Source organism: Lissotriton helveticus, chromosome 2_1 (assembly GCF_964261635.1).
Source record: "Lissotriton helveticus chromosome 2_1, aLisHel1.1, whole genome shotgun sequence".
In the NCBI taxonomy this organism is placed as follows: domain Eukaryota; kingdom Metazoa; phylum Chordata; class Amphibia; order Caudata; family Salamandridae; genus Lissotriton; species Lissotriton helveticus.
In genome coordinates this window covers 114,065,595-114,091,111 of record NC_136059.1, presented here as the reverse complement: position 1 = coordinate 114,091,111, position 25,517 = coordinate 114,065,595, and the positions used below count along the sequence as shown (strand labels likewise).

Sequence of the window (25,517 nt, the reverse complement as noted above, 5' to 3'; positions counted from 1 at the left end):
TAATTCAAGAGGCAGGAGTTGTACCCCTCTAATTTTAGTTTACTCTACCTTTATATATTAGGTTACCTGCCCCAACCCCTTGGTCCTGATGAAGACCCCACAGCAAGGATTTCAACCTTCCCTGCATTGATAAGAGGGTCGAAACGTCGACTGTTTTTCTTCCTGTGGCAATTCCACGCCTGAACTATGTATATCTAGTATACCATGCGGAATATGCCTTTCACAATTTTGGTCACCATTAGCCTTTTTGGCATTTGCTGTTAGACGAATCACAGCTAAACGTATTTCCAAATGTTTGATTTTACTGTCACACAATCCCGCCACTACCTTATCCTCACTTCTATCACTTCCCTCCTTCCTCCCGGGGCACTGTATAACCTTCAATACAGTTGTTTATTTGTCTCTTGTATTCATTACATTTGATCCCTCAGTGAATAAAACTCTGTGGATCCAACGTTCGTTTTTTGATCAATTCATTGAATTTTGTAAATTGTGTCAATTGTTTTTTGTCCACACTGGGACCCCTCCTTTTTGTAACTATTCAACCCAGGTCCCAGTGACTATGATTGGGTAACCCACCTACTTATAAACCCCTAGCACCAATGCAGGCACTCTTGCACCATTGAGCAAGGGGGCCTGCGTTGCAGGGAAAGATTGTTTATGTGCAGGAAAGCGTCCCTGGTCTTAGTTTTGATGCAGTGCCATATTTACACCTCTCTTATAAATAAGGGGCACCGTCAAAATCAATGGGTGTTGTGGCGGAAGGCCAATACAACACCCATTGACTGCCCCTTGCAAGCTAAGTGTAGCTTGAAAGGCTGCCTTATTTACAAGGCGGTGTTAAGTCACCTTAAGTGTCTTAATGCGTCTTTGTAAATAAGGTGAAGCGACATCGCCACAGGAACGTCGTAAAAAGTGACGTTCCTTTGGTGATAGGGGCTTTTAAATAGGCCGCAAAAGCTTGCTGAGGGTGGGTGATTTCGGCTCCTCACCAGGTTACTGTGTGAAGGGGGCCAATATTGGGTCACACGCGGTGGGAGTGAGTTGGTACGTACAGCCCTGCCAAGTACCCCGCATCAGGGGTTAGACTAACGCATTTTACCGAGCCTGGTACTCATTTGTTTTGCTATGGTCACAATTAACTAGTTGACATAGTAAATAATAATAAAGTAACCCCGGTGTGGCCACCAACTGATGTCATGTTCCTAAAAAAACAAAAAGATTGGAGCCGAGGCCATGTGAATCTACTGAATAGTGTTGTCTTTAATAAAGAAACTGAAAGCCATATATTCAATCTGGAATATGCATTTACAATTAAATAAAAAAAAGTGTATTTTGTTTAAAAAACATCTTTAAATGTCCGTTTGCAGACAGGGCCATCGTCATTTTTCTAATCTATTCTAGACCAAACCCAGTAGAAATCTCGGATGGTCCCTGAAAGGGGAATACATTCAAATATTACTGAAACATCCGTATGGTCACTGGCTTCAATACAGCCTCCCACGCCTGAGTTCACGCCGCATGTACATTCTCGATGAGAGAAAACGTATCAGCTCATAAAACAAAAGTTTGTTTTTCCCCTTTTACAAAAAAAGCTAGTACCGATTACAAATACATCTGTGCGCCCTTCAGCCACAAAATAAATTGGGGCTTCGGCATGCAAGGGGAGTGGTCAGAGCTCTGTGCCCCATATGGTTTGTTACAAAACTAGTGCAAAACAGGAAAAGTGATGCAGTATATTCACCCGCATGAAATTTACAATTTAAAATGCCATTTTTCGTGAATGTTCTAGAGACCTCCCAATCCACAACCGGCATAAATAAGCCTGGGTTTGGGATCAGGCACACAGTTTGCATCAGTGAAGCATGTGTGTGCTCTCTGTTGCATCTGCTGCCTTTTCAATGACTTACATGTGCTCCACTGCACTTTTGCAGTGGTGTGTGTGCTCCACAGCATTGGCTGAATTGGTGTGGGTGTTGTTACATCTGCTGCGCTGGTGTGTATGTGTGTGCAGCGCTGTATTTTCAGCATTTGCATGCGTTTGTTTGTGAATAGTAGTGTATCTGTGTGTGCTGTTTTGTGTTTGCTTTCGATGACTTGAATGTGCTCTGCTGCATTTGCTACTTGGATGTGTGTGTACTCTTAGCATTTGGAGAAATTATTTGCGATTTGCTGCATTTGCGGCTACAGCTTGTCTCTGTTGGGAAAATAAATTATGGAATGGGATGCAGCCAAAGGGATTGCCAGTGGATGAGATTAATTCAAGCATTCCAACCATCACGTTGCTCTTTGTACTTCACTTCTTTAGGGACGGATAATAATTAATCAGGCTCTGAATAAATGTAAAAGTAATTTCAAGTTATATTTGTCATTCGAAGCATGTACAGATCATTATTTATTTAGATGGCATGCTGCATTAAAAAATTGATAGCTTTGGTTAGTAAAAGAAAAGTAGAGTAATAATACTAAAAGTATATGTCATTACTTTTAAATCCTGGTTGTAGGGAAGAAGCACCCTGCGACGGAAAAGCCGAGTTCACAGGCTGAACCCACTGAAGCAGTTCCTCCATGCAGAACAGCCATCGTTGAAATACGAGCAGGTACGTGAAGTGGTTTCTACCCAGCTTATATGAACTAAGTCAGAGTTGCTCATGTTTTCTATTGTTGGTTGCAACCGCTGCACTAAAATGCAGCAAACTTTCCATTTGCGATTTTATTGTTCTGTGTATATTGCCATTCTTACTCTTGTGAGCCCGGGACTTGTAAAATGGACATGTTCATTTTTCTGTAAATGGTGCTCTGCCTTTCATTGCTGTCACGTTTATGCCACAAAATTGACCCAAAACCATCCCAATGAGCGCAAACAGCAAATAGCATGCATTTGTACATTTTTCATTTCCTTGATTGCAAAATACACAACAGATATTGGTTGGTTATGTCAGAGAATGGGACCAATAGTGAAACTACTACCGTGATTTTGATGAAAAACCATGGGGCATATTATCAATGGCATTATCGCTGGTTTAGATGGACTTTTTCCCGCTAAATCGGCGATAATTTTATCGCCCTATTAGCAAGCTGGCGCTAACAGCAGTTAGCGACAGCTTGTAGGCGATAGCGACCGGTTTGGGGCCCGCTTTGCATGTCAGCGATATTTATCACTAATGACATGCAAAGTGGGCGTACCCAACCTGTTAGCGACTAATAGCAGTTGCAAACATCGCTATCGCCTATTATCAATGCAGGCGAAGCGATAAAAAATTTTGTGCTAAGCGCAAATATCACTAAAACCGAACTCCTGACCACTTCTTAACCTGTATAGCCAATGGGTGGTGGATATTCAGGTTAAGACCCTATTGGCGATGATGTCTGTATATCGCTGGATTTCCAGCGATATTCAAGCATTGAGCCGCTATCGCCGGATATTTTATCGTATTTGAGATAAACGTTGCTAATAGCACGTTAACTCTGCGATAAAATCCTTCGATAATTATCATTTTTTGTTGCTAATATGCCCCCATATATCCATGCTGTTGCATACTCTGTAGTACTGTGATGTGTCCTTGGATGGACCCAGGAATTGTTGAAGTGTGCTATGTGCTGTTACAAATCAGAGTCTGATGTACACATTAGCTGCAATTTGGCTTTCTTGATTGTTTGCAAAAATGTGCCCTCTTAGATTCCATTAAAAAACTGAATGCTCTTTCTGTCTGTGCGGGGTACCAATAAGAATAATAAGTCCAAATGGTCACCATCATCATGGCCTACTATTGGAAAATAACTGAAATAATAGATGCATCATTAGAAAGACAATAACTTTAGTTGTTCTTATACTTGTCTTACCTGGATGTTTTGTACTTCAGGCTTATTATTCCGTGGAGACTGTGGATGAGACCTGGAAGAAACCTGGAAATACTTGAGCATAGGAAAAGAAAAGAAGACCAGGGGGTATATTATCAAGGGGTTTTATCTCCGCTTTTTGGCTTTAAAAGCCAAGAAAGCGGAGATAAAATTATCTCCCTATTACCAAGCTGTCGCTAACACCAGTTAGCGACAGCTAATAGGAGATAGCGACCATCATGGGCCCCACTTTGCATGTCAGTGATATTTATCACTAATGATATGCAAAGTGGGCGTGCCAAGATGTTAGCGACTGGAAACAGTCGCTAACATCGCTATCTCCTATTACCAACTTTTGGAGATATTTGCACTAAGCGCGAATATCTCCAAAAGCTAACACCTGCCCTGAGCAGTTCTTAGCCATGTTATCCAATGGGAGGTGGATAACATGGCTAAGAGCATTTGCTCGATAATGCATGAATATCGCTGACTTTTCAGCGATATTCATGCATTGCGGGCGTTTTTTATCGCATTTGCGATAAACCTTGCTAATAGCAAGGTTTATCTGCGATAAAAATCGCCGATGTGCGGCGATAATTTTTGTCTCTAAACAAGTTAGAGACAAAAATTATCGCTAGTTGTTGGTAATATGCCCCGCGGGGCCTTATTTATGAAGGCCTTGCGCCACTGGTGTGTCACTTTTAAAATGGGAAAAAGTGACGCACTGGTGGCGCAAGGCCTTCATAAATAAGGCCCCAGGAACTTTACAGATAGAAAGACCTTTCTTATATATTTTTGTGCATTCTTTTCTTCTCCATCTGAATAATTAAGACAAGTGGAACTGATTTACATCTTTCTGAATTGGCAATGAAGAGATTTCTAATGCTAAGTTTGTCTGAGCAAAGTGAAGTTGCAGTTTCCTCTGACAAAAAAAGAGGATGGGAAACAAAAAGCCAAGTACAGGAAGTACAATGACAGATATCTGGATTATGGTTTCACGTGTGTTCAGGTTAATAGTGAGCATCCTCAATGTGCAATCTGTTTAAAAGTTTTGGCTCTGGAATCCATGCTTCCCAATAAACTGAAGTGGCATCTTGAAAGTTTTCACCCAAATGTGGTCAGCAAGCCAAGGGAATTTTTTGTAAGAAAAGTTGCAGAATCCAAACTACAAAACTTCACTTTCTCAAAACAAACCAAAATTATTAGTAATGCCCTCCTGTCTTCATATAAAGTGGCCTATCTAGTTGCACAGAGTAAAAATAAAACACACAATTGCAGAAGAGCTGATTTTGCCTGCTGCTGTTGATATGGTAACAATCATGCTCAGCGAAGATGCGAGTAAACAGCTGCTGAAAGTGCCTCTTTCTGATAATACTATCAGCCGGAGGATAAATGATATGGCTGAAGATATTAACGATAAGCTCATCCGTAATCTATGAGAGAAGACTTTACACTCCAGTTGAATGAGGCATCAGACAACCACAAAGACACCCATCTTATTTGCTATGTCAGGTTTCTATACGAAAAACAAATTGTTGAGGATTTGTTGTTTTGTAAAGAACTCAAAGGTGGAACTACAGGTCAAGACTTGTATGCAGTTGTGGATGATTTTATGCAACGGAATCACATTGACTGGGAGAGATGTGTTGGAGTTTTTACAGATGGGAGTCATTCAATGGCAGGATCCTACCAAGGACTTCTAGCTCGCATACGATCTAAAGCGCCTAATGCTGTTTGGACACACTGCATAATACACAGAGAAGCACTGGCAGCAGGAAACCTCAGTGAAGAACTGCATGCTATTCTGAAAATAGTCATTATATTTCAACAGGACCAATAAAAGCATGGGGGCATATTGCCAACAATCAGCGATAATTATCGCTGTGTTGGCTTAGCAGCAATATTATTATCGCCGAGCTCCGCCGATTTTTATCGCAGTTAAACCTTGATATTATCAAGGTTTATCTCAAAAGCGATAAAAATCGGCCGTAATGCATGAATATCGCTGAAAAGTCAGCGATATTCATGCATTACCGAGCTAATGCTCTTAGCCATGTTATCCACCCACCATTGGATAACATGGCTAAGAACTGCTCTGGGCAGGCGTTAGCTTTTGGAGATATTCGCGCTTAGCGCGAATATTTAAAAAAAGTACGCCTTTGTAGGTAATAGGAGTTAGCGATGGTAGCGACTGTTTACAGTCGCTAACATCTTGGCACGCCCTCTTTGCATGTCATTAGCGATAAATATCGCTGACATGCAAAGTGGGCCCCAAGATGATCGCTATCTCCTACTAGCTGTCGCTAACTGGTGTTAGCAACAGCTAGGTAATTGGGCGATAAAATTATCGCCGCTTTAGCAGGAAAAATTCCAGCTAAAGCGGCAATAAGGCCCTTGGTAATATGCCCCAAGATTTTTTGCTAAACTGTGTGTGGAAATGGGTGCCGAACACATGCCTCTTGTTCTACAGCAGTTCTCGTGGCTGTCTCTCGGTAACTCCCTACTTAGAGTGTATGATCTGAGGAATGAAATATACTCATATCTACACAATGATGAACATTTTTTTGCTGACAAATGTATTTATGCAGACTTTTTAATACAAATGGCTTTTCTTTCTGATTTATTTGAAAAACTGAATGCACTGAGCAAGTCCTTGCAAAGCAATACTCCTAATATCTTGCAACTGTTAGACAAAGTTTCAGGCTTTAAGAAGAAAGTGATCTTTTGAAAAAGCAGTGTAAGCAAAGGTGACTATAAATGTTTTCCTTACAGACCAGTTTCTGCAGGACAATGAGATGGCGTTAAAGGATGAACTGAGAGCAGTTTTTGTTCTGTATTTGTCTCAACTGTATTTTTACCTTGACAAATATTTTCCAGAGGATGAAGTGGAGCCAATAAAATGGGTGAGAGACCCCTTCAATCCTCAGATACCTCAGTATTTCAACAATGAGGAAGCAGAACAGCTTATTGATGTTTCAGGTAACTCAGCATTGAAAGTAAAGTTGCAGTCTCAGTCACTGCTTAAGTTCTGGTGCAAAACTGGAGATGAATACCCAATGATAAGCAAGAGAGCCCTGCATGTTGTGATCCCATTTGCTACTTCGTACCTTTGTGAAGCTGATTTCTCAGCAGCTGCAGTGATAAAGTCAAAATATAGAGCAAAAATTAACCTTGAAAAAGAAATGTGTGTTGCGATCTCAAAAATTACTCCAAGATTTCAGGAGCTATGTAAGGAAAAGCAAGCACGTCCATCTCACTAGGATTTGTAAGGTAAATTCGGACTCTGTTGTTTTTCCTGTTCATTGAAAAAGATATTTTATTATACAGAAGTTTTTTAACTATTGTTGTGTGGTTAGAAAAAGTTGCATGGAAACATATTTGGCTATTAATGTTGTATCATTTCTCACTTAATGCGTTTTTATTAAACAACTGTTATCTTTTTATTTTGTTACAAATATGATTAAATACCATTATTGCATCCCAATTAATTTAAGGAAGAAAACAGGAAGAACTCCAGAGGCTGGGCTTACATCCCCCCCACCCGCCCACCAGTAAAAAAATGGTGATGAGTCACAGCCAACTGCCAATTAGGTCAAGAGAACCACGGGTCAAAAAAGTTTGGGAACCACTGACATAGCCAAAAGATCTCGCCTTTGGGACCTTATCAGTATTTAGTTATGCAGCACAATATCGTTGGTGCAACAACATCAACTGTTGCATGGCTAAACACTTATAAGAATCCAAAGGTGAGACCTATTGGCTATGCCAATGCTTGTAAAAGCTTCTCAGGCTCACTCTTCATTTATATTGGTGGCTGTTGCAGCACACGGGGAAGCATTTTAAATTGAAAGGGTCAGGGCTGAGCAGCATTATGGGTTATAACGTTATGTTTTCCCACCCAGTCTTTCATTATCCTCGTTTGGCTAAGAGGGGTTTGCTTGGGTAGAAATGCAAGGGGATATTTACAAGGAAGTGGCGGAGAGAGCCGTCAGCCTTCCTGGCTTAACTCCTCTCACCGCCACTTCTGATACGAAAGGCTGCACCATATTTACAAGAATGTGGTGCAGTCTTGTGTTTCCCCCTGCGATGCAGGGACTCTTGCACCATAGTGCAAGGGTTTGCGTGCAGGAGAACATTGTTTATGTGTAGGATGGTCCCCCTTCCTGCACATAAAAAATACTAAAATACCATACTGTCACTGTCATGGGTGCTGCTTCATGCAGCACATATGAAAGTCACAAAATGGCTTTTTTTTTAAAAAGTATTGTTTATGTACAGAAAGAGACACCTTTTTGTACATGAACAATACATGACATTTTGCTTTTCCCATGTGTGCTGCACAAGGCAGTACTCATGGAAAAAGCAAAAAACGAGTAGAAATAATGCATTTCTCCTCATTTCTCCAAGTTAAGACCAGCTTTTCCCTGATCTTAGTGTTGGCGCGGCCTCCTATGTACACCATCCTTGTGCATAGGGGGCAGCATCAAAATGAATGGGTGTTGAGGTGAAACACCCACCGCATCACCCAATGACCACCCCTTCAAGCTAACCATAGTTTGAAAGGGGGCCCATATTTACAAGGCATGTAAATAAGGCACAGCTCCTATCACCGGGAAACAGCCTTTACTCCAAAGTTTTTACTTTGGAGTACATTTATCACGCATTTTTCAGCGTGCATGTTTTTACCGCAATTATGCATTTTAATCGCATGCCAATACAACCCATTAAAGGTTAGTATGGGGGGTCTTCCCCCACAAAGACATTGGGGCATATTAACAAGCTGAAGTATCGCCGCTTTCTCGGCACAATTCGCCGAGAAAGCAGCGATACTTCCAGCGCCCTATTAACAAGGGCATTGAAACGCCTGCCTCAAGCCCACTTTGCATGTCAGCGAGAAACATCGCTAGTGACATGCAAAGTGGGCGTTCCCACGTCCAACCACATGTAAAATGTGGTTGGAGGTGGGAACACCCTATCACCAATGCAGGCGTTGGGAGGAAAAGACCTGCGATAAACTAGTTTATCGCAGGTCTCCCAACGCCTGCTCTGACCAGGCGTTAGGCATTGTTAACATGGGGTTGTGGATCATAAAGCTGAATCCACCCCCCCATATTATCAAGGCACATTAGCGCGTGAAAACAACACTTGTTTTCACGCGCTAATGTTCACTATCGCCGGCTATCGCAGGATTTACTATCGCCTACATGTTGCGCGTTGATAATAACGCGCTAACACTGCGAAAAAATCCGGCGATAGTGAAATGTGCGATGTGCGTTTATTAACAATCATCTTGTTAGTATGCCACATTGTTTTAAAAAATAAAATAAAGCGTGGTATTGGCACGCGATTAAAATGCATAATCGCAGTAAAAACATGCACGGTAAATAATGCGTGCCTAAGGCATGCAAAGTAATTGCATGCGATGTAACAACGTACATCCCCATCGCCACCACAACATTGATATAACTGATGTTGTGGTGGTGATAGGAGCTTTTACATATGCCCCACAATCTCAATAGTAAAACCTACCCCAACCACTGTATTACGTTCGTTCTCCAGACCAAACACTCTTAAAATATTCTGCCTGCTGGTATGGATGATATGTGATAGTCATTCCTACACCTTGTAATACTCACTGCTCTATATACGATTTCCTAGAATGAATTACCCAAGAATGATTGTCTCTGTATAATGTGTGTGTGACATAAAGTGCTCTGACACTCTGCACTGGTAGAACAGCGCTATAAAACAAATGAAATGCATGTGAGAGAGGGGCTATGAAGAGATGACAGGCACTGATAGAGGGGGGAGTAAGGGAATGAGTGAAAAAGGAGGTCCTGTGAGGAGTCAAAAAAGATTGTTGCACTGGGCACCACCTGCACCAATGCCGGCTCTGAAACAATCAGTCTGTGATGTCTGTTACTCTGCTGTTTGACGTTGATAGTTTTGTCCAGTTGGGAATGTGTGGTACTTGGGGGCTTATTTATGAGCCCTTGCGTCACTTCTGCACCACCGTTGCGTCGCTCAGTAACGCAGCAGTGGCGGAAATAATGGGCTATGTTGCGCCATATTTATGATGTGATACATCTAGGCAGACGCGTCACTTTGTAAACCTCAGTGCTACATTATACCTGCGCCAGGTATAAAGTATGCAGGGTGGGCGCTCCCTGGCATGAAAGGGTCGTAGGAGTGACGCATTGAAATCTATGAGATTTTGCTGCACCACTTCTTGGACACCAATGTGTCAAAGGGTGAAGTAGGCCCTTTCACATGGGGCAAAAGGCCCTTTCACATGGGTCAAAAGGCCCTTTCACATGGGGCAAAAGGCCCTTTCACATGGGGCAAAAGACCCGTTCACATGGGTCTTGCCCCATGTGAAAGGAACATTGCTGGATGTGTGTCACGCTTCCGACACAACTCCAGCATTGCGCCAAAAGATATGTCATCTGTAACTCCTTGTGACATGATGCGTAATACAGTAAATATGACGCATCCATGGTGCCACAAGGAGGGCGCACTGAGAAGTGTTTCATCACTTACTTCACACAGCGATGCACCCCTTCTCATAAATGAGGGCCATGGGCTTTAATAGCACGTTACTTACTTTATAATGTAAAGGCCTCGTTTATGAGAAGTTATCGTGTCCAGGACATGGGCACTAGGACCCTGGGACAGCGCAAGGGCGAGGGGACACCGGACACCACACCCGCTCAAGGGGTGGAGAGGAACGGCACTCTGATGCTAGACCTCGAGGCAGGAGGTCATGATCCAAGCATGATGTAAACCAACAAATAAAAGAATACCTGTAAGATGCACCTCGTGTCCTGTGTGAGTTCCTGGGTGGTAGGACACGACAACTGGCGACGAGGTGTGGTATATAAATAATTAAATACCGGTTCTATTTTTCAGGATACTCATATAAACAGATAGCTCAATAAATAAGAGTCAGGATTCGAGGTATCTTGAGTCTTCAGGCTTTAATCAGGCATAAAGGAAGGGACAGAACAGCCTGGAAGTACGGGACGGGACGGCAGCTGCACCCCGAAAAGTAACATCATACAATATATATACTAAAACAAATACATTACATTCAATACAGTAGGCGTAGCAGTGGGCGTTTCTTGTAGCAGTCGCGAAAGATAAGGCAACTGACGTAACTTGGAGAATAGAGGCATTCTATACTGGAGTCTGGACTCAATACAATACACGATAAACACAATAATGACTGGAAAAACAAATCACTCATACCACGACATTGAATACACATTAAATGACATTAAAATAACAGTTCGGACAGAAACATTACCTGGAATACTGAGAACAGAAACACATGAATTTCTCGAGAACGGACTAGAATTACTAGATGCACTGCTGAAACAGTACGAAACATACCGGTCCCATAAAGAGACACGTCAGGACCCGCATCCACCTAGGTGGACACTTCGTGTTGGATCTGCGTACCCAAACCCACGGACCAGAGACAACTTAATTGACTCTGTCTAGATGCTACCCCAGCAACGGTACTCACCGGGCAGCAAGAACGGAAAGGCCTCGGACTGGACTGGACTGCTACGACGACGGACTACGAACTTCGGACTTCAGTTACAGGTGGGCCTCCGGATACCTCGGACCTTGTACTCTCGGCTTGGCCTCTGGTCGGGACTCGCCGCGTTCCACACCGCCTCGTCTGGATGCTGGACCGCAACCTCCGTCTCCTCCGTGGACCTGAGGGATACTTGAAGCAGAAATATCTGCACGTGCACGGTATGGTTCCGTCACGGCTGCAGAGGGTCAGGGGGCTTGCGTGGCTTCGCCGGTGCGTGGGTAAAGGGCAAGTCCCTATTCGGGCGCCATTATGTGGTATATAAATAATTAAATACCGGTTCTATTTTTCAGGATACTCATATAAACAGATAGCTCAATAAATAAGAGTCAGGATTCGAGGTATCTTGAGTCTTCAGGCTTTAATCAGGCATAAAGGAAGGGACAGAACAGCCTGGAAGTACGGGACGGGACGGCAGCTGCACCCCGAAAAGTAACATCATACAATATATATACTAAAACAAATACATTACATTCAATACAGTAGGCGTAGCAGTGGGCGTTTCTTGTAGCAGTCGCGAAAGATAAGGCAAGATAAGGCATAAAGTAGGTGTAACAAGAGGCGTGTACAGGGCGTATACATAGACATGTGATGTGAACGTAACAGAAGTGTCATGAATGGGGCGGAAACATGGAGGGGGCTACCTAAGGAGCCGGGACCTCTAACCTAGTGGTGCGCGCAAACGGACAATGACGTGTTACTAGGGAGAACTGGGGGCTATGACTTCTGCGCTAGAAGAGGAGACTAAAGTCTGCGAAGTCAGAGCGACATGTTCCTAAAGCATATCTGGTATCTGGTGTTTGGAGAACATGTTGATAGAATCCAAAAGTTATCAGGGTAAAGGCTACTTGACACTAAGACTGGTGCATGCATTATTCTACATGTATTGCTTATGCGAGGAATATTCTATGAACATTAATACAGTATTTCTCTTACATGGAGACATAAAGGCTAGACTATGACTGAAACTATTGATACGATTCAGTAGCTTAGGAATGCAAAGAAGGAGAGCTGGACTGATAACTAGAGGCATAACATACTCTTGGCAGACAGGCAGGCAGAGCCAGGCCGGGCACTGTGAGGCAGGAAGTAAGTGAAGGGTCAGGGATGCAGGTGGGGGCTGTATCGCTCCTCGGAGAGGGTTCAGGAGACAGGAGCTGAATCTGGTGTCCGGGCCCTTTTGAGGCCTAGAAACGGGGACATTATTCTGAATTAACGTGCACACTGTAAAACGTGGCAACATAGGTTTACATAGGCCTAATACTCGTAGCTATCACGCGAACTGGAAACTGGCATACTAGAGTCGGACACAACTATAATTGCATCTTTAATCGATCATAGGGGAATATATATGCATATCGATCATGCACATATAACATAGGATGAGGAACACGTAGGCACATACAACATGGCAAAATTTACTTTTCCACATTCCCTCCTTGTGCCCTACGTTTCCATCAGGAAACATCAATATTCATGATACCATCTATCATTTCATATAGCATCATTTGCTCGTCTCGAATTGGCTTGGAACGGGACTTAGGACTAGGAATACAGGATGTAGCACAAATGCCGCAAATCGCAGGGCCACATTGTAAACAGAGGCAGCAACTGAATATGATCATTACTGCAATACCTAGGAATGACAATACTTTCCATCCCCAGGCGGAAATAATACTCCAGAGCCAACCGGACCATGTCCAGGTGCCTGGATTCTGGTGTAACTGATGGGCAATTTTATGAAGTCTGGTTATAGCTGAATAAACAGACGGCGCGTTATTAGGAATGAAAATGCAGCAACTAGATCCGATGACTCTACATGCTCATCCTCTATCGGCCAGTATGACGTCAAGAACGAGACGATTTTGGAGCACGACAAATCTCATAGCAGATTGCTCTTCAGTTAAATTACCTAGAGCAGAAGTAGTCTCATTCACTACTGCTTCAAGGGTTCTTGTTAACCTACGTATTAATTTACTATTCTGGACAGGTCCTATAAAGAAGAAGAAACCTTTATTGAAATCTTGATACTGTTCTAGAGTAGTTTCAGTTTGGTCGACAATCGGGGACTCGATCTCCCTTCTATGTCTAATGTGTACTAGATGTGTGTTTCTATGATAATCAGATGGGGCTAGAAAAACTGGTGGCAGTAGGAAGGCAATGTAACATGTTCCATCCCAATCGAGGGGCAGACGAACATATGCGGTCTGACCACAAACAAAATAAGAATGACGTGAGGCTTTGAAAATAGATTTCCCACTGTCACTATACTTGACAATAGTAGTACAATCACTATGTCCTACATGTGCGGAACCATTCTTTCTGACACATAATTCGCCTTTGACTGGTAGTACTGAGATAGCAGGCAGATCTGGAGTAGTGTCGGACTGAACATTCAGGACCATGAAATTCGAAGAATAATTACCTAAATCATATACTTCATTTTCTAGATCTAACCCTGTTCTATGGGTGGGACCTTGCTTGTCTGGGAAACATGTGCTATTCAGAAGGGACATATCAGTTGAGGATGACGTTAACGTGGACCATGCTCCACACGAACCATTATGTGAAAACGGATAAGGAAAAAGTGGCAGAACTCCCTTCGGTGTCTGGAAAGGGGGGAGTTGACCACACACCCAACAATTAGTGGCATTGCTGGTCTGGTGTGAATAATGTAGCATTCTGATAAAGGTATTATTTCGCATAGCAAGACGATAGGATAGCTCGTGAGGAGGCAGATCACTAAATGTGTGCTCTACTGTAGCATTGGAAAACATATGTACATGTGAAATTGGAAAACATAAATGAAAAGCATAACTTGTGCAGGTAACCATAAGACTCAAAAATAACAGAAAAGATAAAATGACGATACATCTTTTAGAGTTTTGACTAACTCTCTCACTGTGTGGGTCTATCTCATACATGTCAGGAACCTGTCTAACAGTTTCACCCGAGAGGGACTTAGACAATTAAACTGGCTGACTTATTTTACTAGACCGAAGTTTTTCTTTATACTCCTGCTGCGGAGTTTTCTCTAACAGGGGAACTTTGAGTTCAGAGTCTGTTTTTAGGCAGTCTTTAGGAATAAAACAGTCCTTAGCAAATGTCTTTTCTCGTACTCCATGGAACTTCTTTATATGGCTCAGATGGACCCATCCTTTTCTTCCCTCTAGTTTGGCCGCAGTCCTTGTTGTAAGCAACACTAGGCGAGGCTCCTTCCAACGGGGCTCCAGCGGACTTGAACGATCAAAATTTCGCACCAATACCAGGGTGCCGGGAACGATTTCATGCGGTTTCACCTCGGTATTGTCTGGAAATGCGGCGGCAACCTGTGAACGACAAGAGTGTAGGGCAGACATCAAGGAAGCTAGGTAATCTGTCAGCATATTACTGGAAACATCGGTAATCTTTCGGGGTCGAGGTGTACCCCACATATTAGGGGGACGGCCGAATACGACCTCATACGGGGACACACCTGATCTGGAATGTGCGACCATGCGCATATAAAATAGAGCAACTGGCAGGGCTACGAGCCAGTCTACACCTTTCTCTTTACATACTTTGGCAATGCGGATTTTCAGAGTCTGGTTATGTCTCTCTACGAGACCGGCTGCTTCAGGATGGCGTACACAATGGAACTTCCACTGGTACCCTAACAGAAGGGAAACTTGTTTCATTAACTCGGATGAGAATGGCTGGCCGTTATCTGAATACACGACCCTAGGGAGTCCATAGCGGGGAAAGAATTCACAAACCAACTGCTTGGCAGTGGTCGCAGCTGTATAGTCTGGAACTGGATATGCCTCTGTCCACCTGGACAAAGCGCATACAACTACGAGGACATACTTGAAACCTCGACATCGCTCCATCTGAATATAATCCATCTGGAGGACTTCAAAAGGGTGGTCAGGAGGTTGGAAACCACCTTGTTCCACCGGGACACTTTTACCTGGATTGAACTGGCAACATATCATACAGGTACGGACTTTCTGCTTGGCTGCAGCTCGTAAATGCTTGTTGAACCAGAGGTTCTGAATGCTGTCTAACATGGCTTTTTCTCCTAAATGTGCAGGACTATGTGCGGTATTTATAATGACTTGAAACATAGAGTAGGGGAGAAACCATGTGGCTTTTCCCTTCGTCAACCATCCTTGATCTGTCTGGACCCCTCCTTGTTCGGACCATTTCTTGATTTCATCGGGAGTAGCATGTGACTGGATATCTATGACATCTTGTGTAGGGTCCTTAACTGTCATACAAGTAGTCTGTTCTGGAGTGCGTGTCAGTATCGTGTTAACTGGAATGTCTGGAGTCTGAGCTGTAAGCTTGGCTGTTCGATCTGCTAGATCGTTACCTTGGGAAATAATGTCAGTGACTTTCGTATGTGCTTTGCACTTCATGATAGCGATAGCTGTCGGTAAATGTATTGCTTCTAACAGAGCTTGAATGAGGAGACCATGCTGAATCTTGGTTCCATGAGAAGTCATAAAACCTCTTTCTTGCCAGAGCACTCCAAAGTCGTGTACGACTCCGAATGCATAACGTGAATCTGTGTATATGTTAACTTTCAGGTTCTTGGCACGTATGCAGGCTTGGGTCAGAGCGACTAGCTCTGCTGCTTGAGCGGACAGAGTGTCAATACGGTGTGTCTCTATAACTTCGGTTCCGTAGTCACTGCATACGCGGCTACTAGTTCTCCTGTACTTGTTCTCATACATGAACCATCCACATAAAGTGTCAGGTCGGGATCAGGTAATGCAATATCTGTCAGGTCTTGTCTTGGCTTTGTCATGGTGTTAACAACTTCCACACAGTCGTGTGTGGCAGGATTTGAAGTAACTGACGGTAACAGTGTAGCGGGATTTAAAGTGTTGCAGCGTCTGATTTCTATGTGTGGCTGGAACAGTGTCAATTCATAACCTGTTAATCGTGCAATTGTCAAGTGCTGGGTCTGTGTTCGGTTTAAAAGAACTTCCACGGAGTGTGGAACTTGTACTGTCAGGGAATGACCTAATACTATGGAATCACTTTGTCTGATAGCTAGTGCTGTGGCTGCAACTGACTTGAGGCACGCAGGCAGAGCCTGGGCTACTGGATCTAATGTGCTAGAAAAATAAGCACAGGGCTTGTATTGTCCGGCTTGATCTTGTGTGAGAACAGATAATGCAGTACCATCACGTTCTGTAACAAAAAGTGTAAAAGGCTTACTATAGTTTGGTGTTGCTAGAACTGGTGCTTGGCATAAGGCTTTCTTTAATTCATTAAAAACAAGTGTATGTTCCTGGGTCCAAGGGAGGACAGTCGATACGGCTGCCTCCTGTGTCGTTAACTGTATCAGTGGCTTGGCTAGAAATGCATACTGAGGAATCCATTGTCTGCAATAAGAAGTGAGGCCGATAAAAGCTCGTACGTCCTTCTGGGTCTTGGGCTGTGGAAGACATGCTATTAACTGGATACGGTCAGGTGTCAACTGCCTACCCCTCTTGGACAGTAAGTGTCCTAAGTAGACCACTTGCTGGACACAGAATTGAAGCTTCGAAGGGGACACCTTGTGCCCCATCTCGGCCAGAAAATACAGGACTTTAAGTGACGCACGTTCGCAGTCACGTTCAGAATGGGCTGTAATCAGTAGATCATCGACATACTGGAGCAGGGCAGTGTCAGTTGGCATGTGAATATTGTCTAGTTTTCTTTTAAGTGCTTGACTGTAAATACTAGGACTTTCTGTGAAACCTTGAGGAGCTCGTGTAAATTTATAGCTCCTTCCATTTAAACAGAATCCGAAAAGGAACTGGCTGTCTGGATGAATAGGAACACTGAAAAATGCGTTCTTGAGGTCAATAACTGTAAAGAACATGGCTTCAGAATCAATGGCTGTCAATAGGGAAGAAATATCTGGAACTACTGGGTACTGGGGAATAATACATTTATTAAGTTCTCGGAGATCAATTACTAATCGATAAACTGGAGGTGCATTTGGATCAGTACGTTTCAGGACTGGAATGATAGGAGAATTACATACATTGGAGTCAGTTTCTACAACCACTCCTTGAGCAATGAGCTCGTCAATAATTTTGGATAAGGCTGCTACAGCCTCAGGTGGCAATTTGTACTGTCTGATTCGTGGTAATACTACACCTTGTTTGAGAGTCACACGATGGGGTGTGATCTGCATACATCCTACATCAGTTGGACCTTTCGCCCATAAATGCTGTGGTACATTCAATAATCTTGGATCAAAATCACGTAATACATAATGACCTTTAAAGTCTCTAAGGAACAAACGAACTCCTTCTGGGGAACAACAAATAATCGCACCTAATTATTTTAATGTCTTGATGCCTAACAAATTTTCTGGACATGACTTTGTAAGTAACAAATCAGTAGTTCGGGACAATGGACCTACTTCTAGGGAAACTGGTTTTGAAATTTCATTAACAATGGGCTTTCCTGAAAATCCAAGGGAAACATTTCTAGAGCCTGAGAGTGGAGCCCCTGGAACCTCGTCATGACTGATGGTAGTCCTACTTGCCCCTGTATCAATCAGAAACTTTCTGTCTCTCCCTAATACTTGACTGTGTACATAGGGACCCTCTTGATCTACAGGTATCTCGATGAGAGGCAAGCCTACCTCCCTCTCTAGGCTGTTTCATGAATACTGCTGGTACTCTGGATACTCGGACTGTGCATACTGGTACATCTGCTGTGTAACATGCTGTGTTGCAGCTATCGGCTGCGGTACTGTAACTGTCTGTTGTGCATTCTGTGGTGACTGAGAAGTCTGTAAAACTTGTTCTTGTCTAGGCGGACGTGGTCTTTCTTTAGTCTTACCGGTAGCTATGTTGTGTTTCAGAACTGCACACTCGTTTATAAAATGACCTGGTTGCTTACAATAATTGCAGGTCCCTTTAACGGGAACTGCAGGATGACTGGCTTGATTCGGACCCCTCTTCTGACTGTCTTGGGGAACGGATTGTGCAACTAATACTTTCATTTTCGTGTCTTTCATACGTCTCCTTTCATGTTCTTGCTCTTCCCTGATTCTGTTCTGGTGGTACTGGAGCATTTGTAACATTTGCGACGGAGTATTAGCTTGCCAGGTACTTTCGATTTTCAAAACTCGGTTTTTAACTTGTGGACTTGAGTTCTCGACTCGTTTAGTAACAAAAAGATGAGGGTATGACTCGCTACTTGTTTTCAGACCACTGTTAATAATAAAACATTTCTCAAATCTAGAATAAAAATCACTAGTATCCTCGTCTTGTTTCTGTTTACAGGCTGAGATGGCATCCCAGTCTTCCTTTTTTGTGGCTAGTAATCTTGGCAAAACTTGTATCAATAACTTGGGCAATTCTTTACATTTATCTCCAAGACCGGTACCTGGTACACGTGTATTATCTTCAGCTTCTAGAGCTGTCCAATCTATCTTTTTCTCTCCCACCTCCCATTCTTTTTCTTTGAGTTTTTCATATATGCCCGCAGGCAACAGGACCTTTAACATTTTAATGATATCTGGATACGTGTATTCTCCCATACGGAGCATGTCTTTTAATTCACGGTGGAATCCTGCTGGATCTTTATCATGACAGGGAATTAACTTCTTCATCTCTAAGAGTTCCATCTTTGTAATAGGGGTGTAAACAAATACTCGTTCTAGATCACCACCCGTTGTCCTAACTGGGTGGACTTCTCGTAACGGATGCTGTCTGTCTATGTAGAATGGTTTACTTTCTGGAGGTGAGACGTGAACAAAATGCGGATTCAGGAACGTTCGGTACTTGTGGCGCTGTTCTAGAATGATACTAATTAAATCGGTACCTAGACCTTTCCATCTGTACTGTAGTAATTCGTTTGAAACATCATGTAACGGACCTGGATCGGAATGCTGTCCCTCATACAAAGTGATGAGGTGCTGAATCATGTACATACCCACCAGTCGCTGCTCGGCTGGGGGCAGTTTCAGAAACATTTGTGCCACTATTTCATCTGGAAAAGTGGTAGAATCAGTAGTCCACCGGACTGCTGATCGGGCTAGTTCTTGTTCATGCATGGTACTAAGCTCACTATAACCTATTCGTGATTTCAGAATTTTATCTGTAGTCTGGAATACTTGTTCTAGAGAACACTGTTCTGGTGCTGGAGAAGGAACAGTTGTCTTGTAATCTAGACGTGGATGTCGGTCGGAAAGTCTAGTTCTACCTACATACGCTATTCTGGAAGGATTCTCGTCGTCTACCTCTTCACTGGAAGAGTCATTCTCTTTCTCGGTTGCTTGTGTTGCTTCTCGTTTCTCATGTAACTTTACTATTTCTTTACGGATTTTCTTGTACATACTCTCTATACAGTTCTGTGTCTTGTGTTTTCCCTCGGATATATTGTCACTCCACCTGGTCAAGACTTTCATTTCTTCTTGATTTTTTCCTGGATAATCTTGTTCTCTCACTAAACAATTAATTAAAAACTTTAAAATCATGAGCTGAGTCTCGACTTTCCTCTGAACCATGGCTTCGCGAATACTTTCTGGATTCTGTCCTGTACGGATAAAACGATACATTCTGTCTAGATGTTCTTTCATATCGGGCAGGGTGTCCAAATAATCGGTCACCCGTCTTAACCGTAATGAATATATGACCATGTGGCCATCGCCTGGAACAGGATCATAACGACATTCAGTAAGTGCTCGCTTGATATCTGTGAAGGTACGAGCTTTTGGCGTACGCTGTAACGCTAGTTCATGTAGCGTCATACGTCTGTGTTGAGGCGGGGTACGAGGAGAACCTCCCCCCGCGGCTCCTAAACTGGAATCGTCGGTGGGTACTGTAAGTGCTGGCAGAGTGATCGATGTAGCGGGTACTTGTACTGTAGGCTGGACCGGGGGTACCGTAACAGGTGCCCCGGTGGCTGGAGGAACAGGAATTACATTATTTATAAGAGCTGGCGGGACAGGATTTGCATATCCTGGGACTGTATCGTCCAAGTAGGACGAGAGAAAAATATCAGCGGCGGTCGGTTTATGACGTAGCTTAGTCGGAACTAGTGGTAGCGGAAAATTACTGGATGCCTCTGGGGTTGCTTTCGGCAAGCCCTCGGCAAGAAGAGGGTACATACCCTTAACAAGGGCATTCCTCTGTCTGTCTGACTGTTCTGCTTTAACTCGTTCACCTATTTCAATTAATTCTTTTTCTTGGGCTCTTTCTGAGGATTCTCTACTTAATTCTGTTTTTCTGATTTCTTTTTCGGTTCTTTTATGAGATTCTTTGAGCCATAACTCGATGGCATCTTTCTGGGACTGTCTGGCTTTCTTTTTCCATAATACTTCTTCTACTCGCATGATGCACTCGGCATCCCATGTGCCTGATACAGGCCATCTATATTTCTCTTCGAGATCTTTAGTGTAATCTGACCATAAGTCTAGATATATTATGGCACTTAAGCCATGCTTGTGATACATAAAATGTCCTGGACTGTCCCTAGGAGGGACAGGGACTGCTTCCTCGAGCAGCCCTTTTCTGGTCTTTAACTGACGTAACTTGGAGAATAGAGGCATTCTATACTGGAGTCTGGACTCAATACAATACACGATAAACACAATAATGACTGGAAAAACAAATCACTCATACCACGACATTGAATACACATTAAATGACATTAAAATAACAGTTCGGACAGAAACATTACCTGGAATACTGAGAACAGAAACACATGAATTTCTCGAGAACGGACTAGAATTACTAGATGCACTGCTGAAACAGTACGAAACATACCGGTCCCATAAAGAGACACGTCAGGACCCGCATCCACCTAGGTGGACACTTCGTGTTGGATCTGCGTACCCAAACCCACGGACCAGAGACAACTTAATTGACTCTGTCTAGATGCTACCCCAGCAACGGTACTCACCGGGCAGCAAGAACGGAAAGGCCTCGGACTGGACTGGACTGCTACGACGACGGACTACGAACTTCGGACTTCAGTTACAGGTGGGCCTCCGGATACCTCGGACCTTGTACTCTCGGCTTGGCCTCTGGTCGGGACTCGCCGCGTTCCACACCGCCTCGTCTGGATGCTGGACCGCAACCTCCGTCTCCTCCGTGGACCTGAGGGATACTTGAAGCAGAAATATCTGCACGTGCACGGTATGGTTCCGTCACGGCTGCAGAGGGTCAGGGGGCTTGCGTGGCTTCGCCGGTGCGTGGGTAAAGGGCAAGTCCCTATTCGGGCGCCATTATGTGGTATATAAATAATTAAATACCGGTTCTATTTTTCAGGATACTCATATAAACAGATAGCTCAATAAATAAGAGTCAGGATTCGAGGTATCTTGAGTCTTCAGGCTTTAATCAGGCATAAAGGAAGGGACAGAACAGCCTGGAAGTACGGGACGGGACGGCAGCTGCACCCCGAAAAGTAACATCATACAATATATATACTAAAACAAATACATTACATTCACTACAGTAGGCGTAGCAGTGGGCGTTTCTTGTAGCAGTCGCGAAAGATAAGGCAAGATAAGGCATAAAGTAGGTGTAACAAGAGGCGTGTACAGGGCGTATACATAGACATGTGATGTGAACGTAACAGAAGTTTCATGAATGGGGCGGAAACATGGAGGGGGCTACCTAAGGAGCCGGGACCTCTAACCTAGTGGTGCGCGCAAACGGACAATGACGTGTTACTAGGGAGAACTGGGGGCTATGACTTCTGCGCTAGAAGAGGAGACTAAAGTCTGCGAAGTCAGAGCGACATGTTCCTAAAGCATATCTAGTATCTGGTGTTTGGAGAACATGTTGATAGAATCCAAAAGTTATCAGGGTAAAGGCTACTTGACACTAAGACTGGTGCATGCATTATTCTACATGTATTGCTTATGCGAGGAATATTCTATGAACATTAATACAGTATTTCTCTTACATGGAGACATAAAGGCTAGACTATGACTGAAACTATTGATACGATTCAGTAGCTTAGGAATGCAAAGAAGGAGAGCTGGACTGATAACTAGAGGCATAACATACTCTTGGCAGACAGGCAGGCAGAGCCAGGCCGGGCACTGTGAGGCAGGAAGTAAGTGAAGGGTCAGGGATGCAGGTGGGGGCTGTATCGCTCCTCGGAGAGGGTTCAGGAGACAGGAGCTGAATCTGGTGTCCGGGCCCTTTTGAGGCCTAGAAACGGGGACATTATTCTGAATTAACGTGCACACTGTAAAACGTGGCAACATAGGTTTACATAGGCCTAATACTCGTAGCTATCACGAGAACTGGAAACTGGCATACTAGAGTCGGACACAACTATAATTGCATCTTTAATCGATCATAGGGGAATATATATGCATATCGATCATGCACATATAACATAGGATGAGGAACACGTAGGCACATACAACATGGCAAAATTTACTTTTCCACAGAGGGACGGTGACGACCCCACACGCATGAGGATCGCGTCGTGTGAAAGAAGAGATCGCCGACAACAAGGAGCTACACGGGAGCCCACCCCGATCAGCGTCCACCTATGAAAACGACACAGCGCGGTAAGGAGCACCGGGAAGAAGCGCCAATGCAGGGCAAGAAGCGTGAAGCTCTCGCGTTTGAAACTTGAAGAGCGAAGTCTCGCGAGAGGCGAAAATCTCGGCGGCCATTTTAGGGACAGGCAAATGCAGCCAATAGGAATGACAGGGCAACGCGGCGGCCATCTTAGAGTCAGGAGAAGCGAGATTTCGATCGCGAAATCTCGCGGGAACAAGGGCGGCCGTCTTAAGTGGGACAGTAAAGGAAAACAGCAATAGGAGCCACAGGACAACCATTTTAAGGGCAGGCAAAACGTAAAACACAGCAAACAAAGAGAAATAAAGAAATAAAAAGGGACAAGGACAGAGAAAGATCCCCACAACAAGAAATACAACAAAATAAATAATTAAATAAGAAGAGAGAACAACAAGAACATTACAAAACAAACTGAGACAAAAGAAATATAGAGGCAACAAACACAATTGCCGGAAAGAAAGAGAAAGGACACAAAGAAAATAAAAGGAAAACAAGGAGGTACAACGGACACAAAAGAACCGGAAGGGGACCCTAAAGGATGTCTAAGAAGGACAAAAGGAAGTCAAGGGAACAAGCACAGATAACAAAGAGCAAAAAAGAGAAGACAAAGAAAAAAAAAGAGACAAAGAAATAATACAAGTGCATACCAGGAAAAAGAAGGATAAATAAAAGGCAAAAGAGCAATAAGGCAAAGGAAGATGATGGTGCAATAAGAAAAGAGATTACCAGAGAATAACAAAAGGACAAATAGAGAAAGAGAAAGAAGGAAAGAATATATACATATATAAGAAAGAAGAACAAGAGAGTGGAAGAAGCCAGAGAAGGCTAAATAAAAGACAGAAAAAGAGACACAACAAGGAAAAGAAAAGAAAAGAAAAGGAAAGAAAGCAGAACAACAAAGAGAAAGAAAAGGACAAAGATTGCACAAGGACAAAGAAAGAGCAAAGGAGAAGTTACAAGGCAGTAAAGAAAAGAAGAAAGAAGAAAGAGGAGTAAAATAACGAAGAGGAGTAAAATAACGAGGAAAGAAGGGACCAAAGAAAAAAGGAAAAAGAAAAGGAGAATAACAGAAGAAGAAGAAGAAAAAAAGGACACAAGAGAAAAGGACAAGGAGAGCCTAGAAAAGGCTAGAAGAAGAGGAGAATAACAGAAGAAGAAGAAGAAAAAAAGGACACAAAAGGGACACAAGAGAAAAGGACAAGGAGGGCCTAGAAAAGGCTAAAATGACAAGGAGAGCCTAGAAAAGGCTAAAAGGACAAGGAGAATAACAGAAGAAGAAGAAGAAAAAAAGGACACAAAAGGGACACAAGAGAAAAGGACAAGGAGAGCCTAGAAAAGGCTAAAAGGACAAGGAGAGCCTAGAAAAGGCTAAAAGGACAAGGAGAATAACAGAAGAAGAAGAAGAAAAAAGGACACACAAGGGACACAAGAGAAAAGGACAAGGAGAGCCTAGAAAAGGCTAAAAGAAGAGGAGAATAACAGAAGAAGAAGAAGAAAAAAAGGACACAAAAGGGACACAAGAGAAAAGGACAAGGAGAGCCTAGAAAAGGCTAAAAGGACAAGGAGAGCAAAAAGGACACAAAAGGGACACAAGAGAAAAGGACAAGGAGAGCCTAGAAAAGGCTAAAAGGACAAGGAGAGCCTAGAAAAAAAGGGGTAAAAAGGAGCAACACGAAAAGACATACCGCAGGAGAAAGAGCAGCAAAAAAAGAAAGGACAAAGACGTGCAATGAGCAGAGCGGACAAGCGACACAAAGGAAATAAAGGCAAGAGGCACCTCAGGGCCAGGACCAAAGGTGTTGAGTATAGGGCCAGGACCAAAGGTGTTGAATATAGATGATAAGACAGCAAGTGTTCCAAAGAGTCACTGGCGGTGACGAAAGTGAAAGGATGGATGATAACGGCTGCCCACGAACAACAACGAATAACAAGAAACAGATATCATTTCAAGGACAAAGAAGGCGGAGGAAGAAGAAATGGCAGCGACAATGGCAGCCACATGGACGGTGGAAGATAGAGGATAAGGAAGCGATGGAGACACTAGATTCATGAAGAAATGTAGAATGACAAGTACTCTCTCTCTCTCTCTCTCTCCCTCTCTCGCTTTCTTTCTTTCTTTCTTTCTTTCTTCATTTGTTTTGCAACAAGGGGGGAGATATCGTGTCCAGGACATGGGCACTAGGACCCTGGGACAGCGCAAGGGCGAGGGGACACCGGACACCACATCCGGTCAAGGGGTGGAGAGGAACGGCACTCTGATGCTAGACCTCGAGGCAGGAGGTCATGATCCAAGCATGATGTAAACCAACAAATAAAAGAATACCTGTAAGATGCACCTCGTGTCCTGGGTGGTAGGACACGACAGAAGTGAAGCACAGGCTAATAAATTAGCCCACTAGGGGGCAGATCTACAAGAAAGTGGAAGTCAATGGCGACGAGTTGCGGCCCCGCACTAACATTATCAGCGGAATATCTTTTTAGGATTCGCTCTACAGTCAAGCTACTATATGTACGAGTCATGTGTTGATCCT

General features: G+C 43.4%; 1 protein-coding gene across 3 annotated transcripts in view; it reads left to right on the top strand.

Annotated features, from left to right (window-relative positions):
• Positions 1-25,517, top strand: part of LOC144819240 (protein FAM200A-like) — a 338,184-nt gene that overhangs the window by 183,443 nt on the left and 129,224 nt on the right. For 2 of the 3 annotated variants that reach the window (XM_078677215.1, XM_078677214.1), the window contains exons 3-4: positions 2,505-2,600; positions 6,613-6,819. In XM_078677215.1, coding sequence (XP_078533341.1) covers positions 2,505-2,600; positions 6,613-6,819 — 303 coding nt within the window. Of the gene's footprint in view, positions 1-2,504; positions 2,601-6,612; positions 7,248-25,517 lie in introns of those variants that run through there. The other variant, XM_078677213.1, reaches the window with a different exon arrangement.